This window comes from Podarcis cretensis (assembly GCF_951804945.1).
Source record: "Podarcis cretensis genome assembly, chromosome: 7".
In the NCBI taxonomy this organism is placed as follows: domain Eukaryota; kingdom Metazoa; phylum Chordata; class Lepidosauria; order Squamata; family Lacertidae; genus Podarcis; species Podarcis cretensis.
In genome coordinates, this window is record NC_137176.1 from 31,040,219 (window position 1) to 31,052,277 (window position 12,059).

Here is a 12,059-nt window from a genome sequence, read left to right on the forward strand (position 1 = left end):
GTTGCATTGGTTGCTTCACCCACTTTTGTTTCTGGTCCCAGCCCTTCACTGGCGTGCGATCTGTAAAAAAAATGTCCCAAGGCAGTTTGTGCTTTGGGCTTTGTAGCACCCCTACGGTAATGGTTCATGCTAAATGATTGTTGATAGTAACATGGTTGCCATATTGGTGATATCAAGGCAAATGTTTTTTCTTTTTCTTAAAAAAACCCTGGCTTTTTATGCTTGTGTCAGCTACTCTGAGCTGCTGCATAGCAAGCTCTTTATGGGGGTGGCCTTGTTCAGTGCAACAGTTTGTCAAAAGTTTACGCAGCAAGCTTTATGGAGATAAGGCTTCAGTTCTCTTTGTAGGTTTTCCCCCTTTGGCAGTTACAAGAGCTAAGAAGTTAGGAGCTCAGAAACAGAATGGGTATTGTCAACAACAGCCATGTCCCTAAAATAATCCCGGAAACTGTTGTTTGTTAAGGGTTTCCTACCAGTTCTCAGCAATCTTTGCAAACTGCAGTTCCCAGGATTTATTGGGGGAAGCCATGACCATTAAAGTAGTGTAAGAAAGAGTGCTTTCAGGGTATGCTGTGGATGTGGCCCTACTGCTATAAACATTCACAAAATTGCTGTGTCTTATTACAAACTGCTTTTGAAACTCTCCTCAGTCCTCTAAACATCTTGTCATATGTTGTATAGTGTATAGGCAGAGAAAAGGACAGCTGCTGTTTGAGAAACGGAATGGGTTGCTTTGGATCCATGCCCAAAAGTCACCTTCCTAATTTGAGCACATTTGTTTTTGCATTATTAACCAGTGACTTGTAATTCACTTCATTCAAGCTATTAAAATGCATTTCTTTTAAATAATTAGGTGCAACCAGCCAGTAATGCTAGCAGTCCTGTGTACAGATTTTCATCTCCAATTGTAAAATCGACAGAAGCAGAAGTGCTGCCATCAGTGTCTGTAAGTAAAAAATGCATAAGTAAAACTTGTGACAGAAGAAAGACAGGAATGATAGAGATAAAAATATGTTTAATACTCACCTTGGAAATTCAGTGTTAGGAACCAGAAATCTGCAGTTCACATTTATGAGCCTATGTAAACTAGGCTGTTGTTTTCTTTTGACTTCTAAATTTTATCTCCTGCCAGGCTGGTGCATTCAAATTTAGTGTTCCTGTTGCAAAATCATCTGATCCTTCAGGGTCCAAGGATACCCCAGTATTGACTCAGAGTAATGCAGGTAATGAAGTTGGCATTTAATGCAAACATTTTCTCCAGGCAGGGAATTAAGATTGAATTTTGGTTAGGCTTTTAAAACTTTATATTCTGTGTGACATCAGAAGCAAATGTATTCCTGGCCTCCATTCTGAGTACAATCCAGTTTAAATAGAACCTTATCCAAGCATATGTGTCTGACTTCCAATGAAATATATCATTTAACTTCTATGGACAGCAAGTTGTTTGTGCTTCATCCAGTAAGCTACCTTATGGAAATTTTTAAGATGGGTTCTGTGTAGACAGGTGTGTGTTTGCATGTGTGTTGGTGGATCCTCATAAGTACACACAACAGGGGCCGAGCCATGAACCTTGTAAAAGGTTCTTCACCTATTATTTTCTTCACACCTGCAGCGGTCAATAGCATCAGCAGTAAGAGAGATCATGAGTATGATGGTCCCTTTAAGCCTGCAAAAATCCTGAAAGAAGGAAGTGTGCTGGATATTTTAAAGAGTCCTGGTGAGTCGGTTGATGAGATTTCATTTAGTAATCTTAGGGTCTTGGTTTTGAGTCTTGACATTGCAGGGAGTTGGACTAGATAACCCTCAGGGTCATTTCCAACTCTCACAGTTCTATGATTCTATGATTTATATGGCACTTTAAAGAAAACAGTTGTAGGAATGTTGCAGTGTAATAAGCATTCTATCAGTGCCAGCATTTCTGCTTGCCCTTAGGAATGATTTTCCCTCTCCTTCCTCTGTTGGGGGGGGCAGGTTCTCAGAGCCAAATGGGGGGAGGGGGAGAGGAGGCGGAAAGCCTCATTGCTTTGATGGAAGTAGTTGTATGGGCTTCTGCTAGCAGGATCGGGCAGTTAAATCTGGCCCTCTATATATTTTCTTAATCCAGTCTCATATATAATACCAATAATGCCAATTTTTGAAAAAAGGAATAGCCACATTGAGAAGAGAGTATTGTCTCCAACTTTCAAATATATTGCCAGCTTCCTTTAGGAATAGGGAATTTCAAATCAATTTCCATTGTTACCTACATTTCTCATTGCTAGACTCAAGATAAATCTGGATAACATAAATTTTAGAATGTGGACCTTTCATTGGTTTGGTATTAATTACAAAGGTTTCAAACTCAGTTTTTGGTATAAATTTCTGTTTTGTTCAATAATTTGGTTGGAAAAGAGACTGCAAGTGCTAACAGTATGTATACATATTTGTGTAAGGGTTTCATGTTATGTGCAGTAATTTTTACCATACTATGATAGCCATTCTTCTTACCCAGCTATTTCTGTGCCTGCATAACCATATGCGCAGTATGGTTCATCAATGAATCTTCTGTTTTAAAATTGTTTGCTTGGCTTTCCTGTAAAAGTAGAGTCTTTGTTAGGAACTCAGACTATTTCCTTTTCTCTTTCTTAGGCTTTGCATCTTCAACCACATACTCATCCGCAGCCGCGCCACCTGTTACAGCAAGCACAGTAGTTTATACAAGGCCTGCAATAAGTACTTTCTCCGGAACTGTTTCAGGACTTGGAGATGCTTTGAAACAAGGGTCAGCCCATTGGCAGTGCGATACGTGTCTTGTGCAAAACAAGCTGGCAGATAACAAATGTGTAGCCTGCCAAGCCGCTAAAGTGCCAATGTCAGATGGTACTAAGCAGACTGGTACTCAATTTAACTCAGCCTTGAAAGCAGCTCATTCTACAAAGGGGACACAGGGCTTTGGAGACAAGTTTAAGGCAGCAGCTGGAACTTGGGACTGTGATACTTGCTTGGTCCAGAACAAACCGGAGGCTACAAAATGTGTGGCATGTGAGACACCAAAACCTGGGACAGGAGTAAAACCAGCCTTTGTGTTTCCTGCAGTCACAGACAATGTAACAACAGTGACTTCCTCTTCTGGCTCTACTGATCTCGCAGTCAGTTTTGGATTTGGAGACAAATTCAAGAAGCCAAAAGATGCTTGGGAATGTTCTGTGTGCTTAGTGTCAAATAAGGCAGAGGATAGCAAATGTGTTGCCTGTCAGTCGGACAAACCAGGTGAGTTTGCCGTATTTGGTCATTGATTAGGGTGGGACATATCCAGCCATAATCCTAAACATCTTTATTACGGCATGGAACTTAGTTTTGAGGAAACAGGCATTGTGCTGTGTGAAGAACCCTGTGTTGAAAAGAAAACAATAGAGGACACCACTGAATATTTACTGGAGTTTTAATATGTAAGAACATATGGGAAGTACAGACTAACATTTCATGCGTGGGTTCCATTCCTGGCCCCTGCGCTCATCAGCGGAGCGTGCCCCGCCTTCATTCTGGATCCAAAAGGACCTGCGTGTCTGTGATTGCATGCCATTCGGACACGCCTAAAACGGTCACCACCTGTATCTGAGTTATATCCAGTGCTAGTCCCACTTGCAGTAGACCCATTGAATTTAGGGGGCATGACTAACAGGTTAATTAATTTCAGTGGGTGGGATTCACCTAATGCACCCTGTCAGCAGAAGCCCTGCACAACGACCTCAGCTTTCACAACAGGGCCCCTCACCTCATGTCCATGAAATTGGCTCAGGGGTTGGTGTTTCAGGAGACATCCCCCCCCCCACCAGGACAGCATGGCGGGGGTAATTTACCATTTGGCAAGCTGCAACACTTGCACAAACAGAACATTTTTAATAGTGCATTGCTCAGTTCCACCTACTAGGTCTACACTGAGTAGAACTTAGTTGGATATTACCCCTCGATATGGGCCAATGGCCGTAATAAATCAAACTAACTAACTAACTACCCCCATTTTACCTATTTAAAGTCCCTGTTCTCAACCCTTATTTTTGTCACTGTGGTATGGTAACCAAGCTAACATGGTGGTCAGCAGTTATAAATAGTGTCTCAGCCTATTGACACCTTTGGACAATATCAAAGTTTTGCTACTATATAATGTAGTAATGCCTTTTGTTTGAAGTAAAGTGGAGGGGTTCTGAAAAGAGCACATACTGTTTTTCACTGTTCCTTTCTGTATTTTTATAACTGATAGTTCATTCATCCATGTGACTTCAAGAAATAAACTTGACACTAGGACTAAGACGTCACCCTACCTGAAATTCTGTACTCATGTAGCAAACTAGATAGGCTCTTATGAACTTTAGTTTCACTCTGATTAAGTCTGATCTCTTCGAAGCCCAAACTTAAGGACAAGGCAGTTACCTTTTATTACCTTTGCTACCTGGATTTTATTTTGATAGTAAAACAATGCAGATTTTTATATTGTGTCCTTAAAATGGAAAGAAAATATAAGAACAGTAATTTTCTCCCAGTTATTCATGAAATAAATGGAATTTTATAGCTTTCTGAAACCATTTTGCATGTTACCCTGAACAGTTAAAGTTCATGAGGTTGTCACTGGTATATTAATTACTATAGTACTGAATTTAAGAAGATAATTTCCCTTGTCAAAATTATGGTTCTGGTGATTTCAAAATACTCTAGTTGGTTTACAAATATTTTTCTCTTTCAACCTCACCTGAGATCTCTTATGAAGATGTTGAAGAAAATATCACCCATTTCCCCATAAAAATATAGACATAGAAAATGTCATAAACTGGAATACCTAACAATTAAAAAGTATGGGCAACTTAATTCTTGCTTCAGATGAAGAATACACAAATAGCACTTGCTAGGACAGAGCAGAAAAAATTGCTAAATTCTAGGAGTATATATCATTTTAATTTAGATGGTTTAGATTGCTTTAACATAGCAAGTTTTCCTACTCTGACTAAGGGCAATTATTGCAGTTCGGATAATTCAATTTCTAAGTTTCTCTTGCAAGTTTCAAATAGGTATTTTCAGCTTTATGTTTTTGGTCTACATGGGCAGAACTGCTAATGGCTTACTTTATGCTATGTTTCATTATCTAGGAAGTTCAGTGCCTGTGGTGAGTAGCAGTGCTTCCTCTTTACCTGCTCTTTCTGGAGGATTTCTAGGCTTAGACAAATTCAAGAAGCCGGAGGGAAGCTGGGACTGCGAAACATGCTTAGTACAAAACAAAGCAGATGCCACAAAGTGTGTTGCTTGTGAGAGTTCAAAACCAGGCAGCAAGACTGAACTCAAAGGTATGTAAAGAGTATAAATGCTCTCTCAAAAAACCATGTGTGCGTATTCTGCTCCTTAATTTTCTCCTCCTTTTTAATTTCCCCCTTTACCCACAACTCATGCTTTGACCTCTAAATAAGGAGAGCCATGCCCAGAAGCAGTTTTCTGCAGTTGTGTCACTTGTTGGGTCCAAAACTGCTGGGCTAAGTCAGATAAAAGTACCTGAAAAGTACATGTCAATGTGGATGAGAGATGCATATTCAAATCTATGTTAAGTGCACATTCATTGAAAACAAAGGAGTGAATATAGATCACATCTGCAATGGATACACCTCCAATTTATCCCCATATCCTTTAAACTCCAAGAGATCCCCTCACCCTATCAAGTTAAGGAACCTTTGGGTCTAATTGCCCCCCCCCCCAACCATTTCTCCTCCAGGCAGCCAAAAGGCATTGTCTGATTTCAGGGATGCAGGCCAGCTGACAAAATCACTCAAGGGCTCAAGGCAGGGCCAGAAAGGGGTATGTTGTCTGGGGAAGTCCCAAGGACCAGTTAGAGAGGTCTAGAGAGTAGCATTTGTCCTGGGCCTAAGCTTTTTTTAATATATTTTTTTTATTACAAATTTCAACACAATAATTTTAACAAAACTACATCATCCACATTGTTTCCCCCTCCTTCCCCCCCCTAAACACAAAACCCAACCTCCCCCCCCCCGACTTCCCTCAGCTCCTTTCTCTGGTTTCTCAAGACATCTTTCTGTCTGCATATTATAAAATTGTAAAGATCCTCAAATTATCTCTCTATATATTACAATAAACAGTTTGTGAATGTTTATTCAAAACCTGCCAAAGAGTCCAGTTCATTTTGTTGCTTCTTCAGATATTTCATAAAAGGTTCCCATTCATCTTTGAAATCAGTTATCCTTGTCACGTAGTTTGTGTGTCAATTTTGCCAATTCCGCATAATCCATCAGTTTTTCTTGCCCACAGTTCTTTCGTCGGGATTTCCTCATTCTTCCATCCTTGTGCTATTAAGACTCTTGCCGCCATTGTCGCATTCATAAAAATATTTTTAAATTTCTTTGGCGGGTTTTCCCCCACAATCCCTAATAAGAAAGCTTCAGGCTTTTTCACAAATGTTAAATGAAACATTTTCTTTAACTCATTATATATCATTTCCCAAAACATTTTAATTTTACTACAGTCCCACCACATATGATAAAATGTCCCTTCTTTTTCCTTGCATTTCCAACACATTCCTTTTTTTATCAGTTTTTATTGGTTTTCATAAACATACATTATTCAACTTAACCAAACAATCGTTTTATAAATTCCCCTCTCCCCCTTGGCTTCCCTCCATTTCCATTTCTGGTTTGTTAAACCACTTGTTGCATTCTGTGGCTTATATATAGTAATATATTATCACACTGTTGTCTTTCTTGTTCTCTCTGATTACATTATGTATGTTTATTTAAACCCTGCCAAAGAGTCCATACTTTTACATTGTTTATGCAAATATGTTACAAAAGGTTCCCATTCTTTTGCAAAGTCACTGTTATCTTTTTCACACAGTTTATCTGTCAATTTTGCTAATTCTGCATATTCCATCAACTTTTCATGCCTTTGTTCTTTGGATGGTATTTCTCCCATCTTCCAGTTTTGTGCTATTAGAATTCTTGCTGCTGTTGTCGCATATATAAAGTGTCCTCAATTCTTTCTTCACATCTTGTCCTAAAATACCCAACAGAAAAGCTTCTGGTTTCTTTACAAATGTTACTTTTAAACATTTTTTTCCAATTCATTATAAATCATTTCCCAATAATTTTTTACAAACTTACATTCCCACCACAAATGGTAAAACGTCCCTTCCTTTTCTTTACATCTCCAGCAAATCTTTTGTTCTGTTTTGTACATCTTTGCTAATTTAACTTGTGTGATATACCACCTATACATCATTTTCATGTAATTCTCATTTATTAAAGTACAATCCGTAAACTTAAGATTTATCTTCCAGAGCCTTGTCCAATCCTCAAATCACCCATTCCTGAATCAGGAGCACATAACTGTACCTCCTGTAACTTCACTTTCCCATCTCTGCAGCCCTTTAAATGGCAGTTTCCCCCTCTTACAGAGGGGGAGGGAAGGAGGAGAGAAACTGGGCTTGGTGCGGTTGAGCACTTCATGGGGATAGGTCCCCAGACTGAATGAAAGCAAGCTCTTCTCGATTTCCTTTTACTGAACCTTCCAATTCCGGTTAAAGGGGTCATGCCTGCATTCTGCTCTCTGCTGCCAGGAACTCTTGGCAGCCTGAGAGCGTTGTACATGTTTATTAACCCATTTGTAGCAATTGTGCTGCTGCTGCTGCAGTTTTCTACCTGCCCCCCCCCCCACCTTTCAAAGTAAGATTTTCCTGCATTCCTCAGGGATAGTCCTCTCCTGTCTACACAGGCTCCTTTCCCTCTCCTTTCCCCATCCCTCAGCATTCAGAACATGCACTTTACAAACGGGGGACTGATTTCATTCCAGTGAAATTTGCTAACTTGCTAAATTTGCTAAACTTGCTTTTAAAAAGGCAAGTGGCCTTTTAAAAAACATACTTTTATAGAATATCCTAGTCTTCAAATAGAATTCATTACATCTCCCCAGAATGTGACCATGTGCAGTCACACTTGTCTTGTGTGTAGTCACACCCTGTGTATAAATTACATTATCTTAATAGAATATTTTTAATTCTTTCAATAACATTTTACATACACCTCTATTCACTTTATGTTAATGGTGCTGATACCATCTTCAAATTTACTGAGGTAAATAAATTTATCATCTTGCCAAATTACTCTGTGCTTCTTATTTCCTAACCTGAACTCATCAGTAATCTGTGGTCTAGAATGAGTTATTATAACACCAGTTATGGTGGTGAAGAGAAGTCACAGTATTGGGAAATGAGAATGATTATTTTTCTAACCCAAAAAAATTTTTTTTGCATAAAAATTAAGACTTGACCCTGCAGCATTTCTCTATATAAAAAAGGTTATGTTGGGTTTGTATCACATTTGGTGTTTTATGTTATTTTCAGGTTTTGGAACTGCTGCTGCTTCTACAGTCCCATCTACTACTTCCTTCAAATTTGGTATTCAGTCATCACCGTCAGAGCTGCCTCAGACACTGGGAAATGCAGAAAAAAGTTTCAAATTTGGAGAGCAAACAGGATTCAAATTTGGTATTACATCAGAGCTGGGATCATCAACAAACACAATGACTGGAGGCTTTAAATTCTCGAAAACAGAAGGGTCCAAACTGGGAAGCTTTCCTTCAGAATCTGAATCGGAGGACAGTGTGAAAGATGGCAAGAGCAATAGTAGTTTCAACTTTGGTCTTCCCCCTGGGGCTAAAAGTACACCTTCTACATCATTTCAGTTTGGAATAGCTAACCTTGGACAGCAAGAGAAGAAAGAGGGACTTAGCAAGCCGGCTGGAGGAGGCTTTACTTTCGGCACAGGTTCCACAGCCTCTGCAGCTGCACCTGAGAGTAAAACTGGAATAAGCGGTTTCAAATTTGGTAATACAGAGGAAAAGGAAACTTCAGTCACTCCCTTCTCCTTTAAGAAAGTGGAGGAGAAAAAAGATGAAAACCCTTCCACAAAAGGTGGCTTTACTTTTGGTAATGTAGAATCCGTGCCCACCCCGCAGCTTGTTTTGGGAAGGACAGATGAAAAACCGGACACTGTTGCCCCTTCCTATCCATCAGTGTTTGGAAAGAAAGCAGAAAATGAAGAGTCAAAGGCACAACCCATGTTTCCATTTACGAAGGCAGAGCAAACCAAAGATGACAGCACAGCAAAATCTGGATTTAGTTTCAACCTAGCAAAACCAGCAGAGAAAGAATCTGAACAACAAGCAAAGCCCGCTTTTATGTTTGGAGCACAAGCAAGCACTGCAGGTAGGTACAAAAATTCCTTATAATTTATCCCATCATGTTGTGAAACGGATTTTTTTGGACAGGTGATTTAAGAAACTAAACTATGAAGAGACCCTAAGAGCAATGATAGAAGCTTGTAATATTATCTCTGTTGTTGTCCTTTTGCTTCGGAAATATACTGTTAATGAACACCACTTGCTGAAAGCCTATAGAAGTGTTTTATTTTGAAATAGCTTAAGGCAGGGGTCAGCAAACTTTTTCAGCAGGGGGCCGGTCCACTGTCCCTCAGGCCTTATGGGGGGGCCAGACTATTTTTTTGGGGGGGGGATGACGACGACAAATTCCTATGCTCCACAAATAACCCAGAGATGCATTTTAAATAAAATGACACATTCTACTCATGTAAAAACACACTGATTCCCAGACCGTCCGTGGGCTGGATTTAGAAGGCAATTGGGCCGGCTCCGGCTCCTGGGCCTTAGTTTGCCTACCCATGGTTTAAGGCCTACAGTGGGAAACTAGCCATACAAATAAGGTACACAGTTCCTGTAGGCCTGTAATCTCTCGATAAAGCTCAGTGCAAGCTCAGGCAACCTGCCCGTAGATAGGGTGCAAATATGATGCTTTGTAACAACCCATTTGATCTTCTAAATTGGAGTCTTACAAACATTTATGAATTCTGACAGCAAACCTAATTAAGAGACAAACTGAGTTTATTTTAGAAGAGTTGGTAGAGGAGACTATTATTTACACTTAAATATTTTAAGTGAATATTGTAGATGTTCTTTTGCTATGGAATAGCAGCCATTTCTGATTTTAAATCCTTAAGATTGTGCATAGGTCATTTAATTGCGAGCTTTTGGAAACTGCTGTCACCATTAGGTTTGGGATTCTGTTCAGTTGAATGACTTATTACCAGGCTGTAGGTCTTTACAGTGGCTGATTATAAAACATTAAACAAAAATGTATTTGTGGGTACTTCAGTTTCCAGGGTGAATATCAAATAAATCATGACAAATTTTGTGGGATGCCGTAGGGGTCCCAAATAACCAAGAAGAACTCTTCAAGCTTTTGAACATATTTGGCACATGTTTAATGTGCATAACGTAGTTAGCTATAAATAACTGTTTGCAATACTTAAGGATTTAATTTTCATCAGTTAATTAAATTTTGTCCTTGGCATCAGTATCTCTTATAGCTTTTCTAAATTAATGCTTTAAATGCTTGACTATTAAGTTCACTGAGTTGGGGGTTTTTTTACTGGTCAAATAGCCAATACTAAACAACAGCTCTTAAAGAAAGCAGTGCTTTCAGAGTAGGAAATTGGAACAGGAATCATACTTTGAAAAAATGAATACATTAATTGAACAAAAATTGTACGTAACAAACTTTGCACATGGATAATTGTGAATGAATGATTTCACAGCAGCTGGGGAAAAATTACAATCAGGGAAATAACCACAGAACATCAGGGTATTATAATTACTGTTTTATTATTTATTACAAGGGGAGAGAGATAGCATGGAGCAAGAGAACGAAGACACAAAGTTCAGTAACAAATTATGATAGATGCAAGATTGAAAAGGAAGCCCATATTAGAAATTGGACATGGGAATCATATGGTCAAAGCAGTGGGCATAACATCAAATGAACAGAAGAATTGAGAACAACGATTCTTAAGATGGAGGAGCAGGAAGACGGGAATATAAAACATTACACTGATTGAGTCTGGAATAAGGAAATGTAAAAGTGTCCCCATTATAGAAAGAGACTAGTGATCTTAGAGTTAAGAAGAAAAAACTGGATTTGAAGACAAGGGAATTATATGGAAAAAATAATCCAAGCAAATGTAAGGAAAGGGAAAAATAATTTCGTGAAAGAAGAATTGAGAAAGAACAGACAGGAGGCAAAACCAGTGGACTAAAGAGTTTTACTAAATTAAAACAAAATATAAAGGAGAGGGAGAAAAGTAAAGACTATTGAGGAAAATAATGACATTAGTTTAAAAAAAAAAACCCTATTCATGCTTTTTAACCAAGATCAGACAAAACAATGGAAACAGAAAAGAATATAATATTGGAAGGAGGTGGAGGAGATCCTGGGATATAAAAATAAGATACTGTACTTCACATTTATGTAGCTGCCACTGAGTATTCAACGCATTTTGCATACATAATTTGAAATTTGAGTGCTCCCCCCCCCCCAGTAAAAGCAATGAAAATGGAATGTAGGCTGAACAAGTCAAAAGCAGTACTAGTAGAGGAAAGAGAATGCAAGCACCGCCCACTGAAGAATTTTGGAAACATGCTGAAGGAGAAAAATAGAATGATATAGGAAATGGGAGAGTTGAGAGGAAGGTTTTTTGGAAGTAATGAGAGTATGTCCAAGAGAACAGTATGTGAAGATGAAGAGAAGATCAACATAGGAGCTAAACACAGAGGAGCTATAGGAGAAGCATAAAGAAGAAATAGAGTGAAGAGTGAAAAGAGGCTGGTTGGAAAAATGTTTACCAACATAGGCCAGGGTTTATTCAAGGTGAAAAGGAGAAGGAATATCAGACCAAGAAGACAAACTTGACACCCTCTGCAGTTCTGCCACTGTTGCATTGTCATTTGCATGTGGTTGGTAGAGCAACTGCAAGGTTCAATCAAGGCCTTGCTATTTAGATCATTTTCTGGCACACAAACACATCTATGTCAACCCTGTTTTCATGTCACCTGACATCAGGATATCTTATTGCAAAGTGGGTGGCAATTGATCAGCCTGGTGTAGCAGTCCTATGCCTTGGTGCAAGCATGGTGCTGACCCATTTCAGGCAATATTGGTTTAAATTATCTATGGTTTA

General features: G+C 39.0%; 1 protein-coding gene across 4 annotated transcripts in view; it reads left to right on the forward strand.

Annotated features, from left to right (window-relative positions):
• NUP153 (nucleoporin 153) overlaps positions 1-12,059 on the forward strand; it is a 42,704-nt gene that overhangs the window by 25,456 nt on the left and 5,189 nt on the right. For 3 of the 4 annotated variants that reach the window (XM_079983258.1, XM_079983259.1, XM_079983260.1), the window contains exons 13-18: positions 854-946; positions 1,133-1,223; positions 1,613-1,717; positions 2,629-3,249; positions 5,121-5,315; positions 8,372-9,235. In XM_079983258.1, the coding sequence (XP_079839384.1) occupies positions 854-946; positions 1,133-1,223; positions 1,613-1,717; positions 2,629-3,249; positions 5,121-5,315; positions 8,372-9,235 (1,969 nt within the window). Of the gene's footprint in view, positions 1-853; positions 947-1,132; positions 1,224-1,612; positions 1,718-2,628; positions 3,250-5,120; positions 5,316-8,371; positions 9,236-10,721; positions 11,122-12,059 lie in introns of those variants that run through there. The other variant, XM_079983261.1, reaches the window with a different exon arrangement.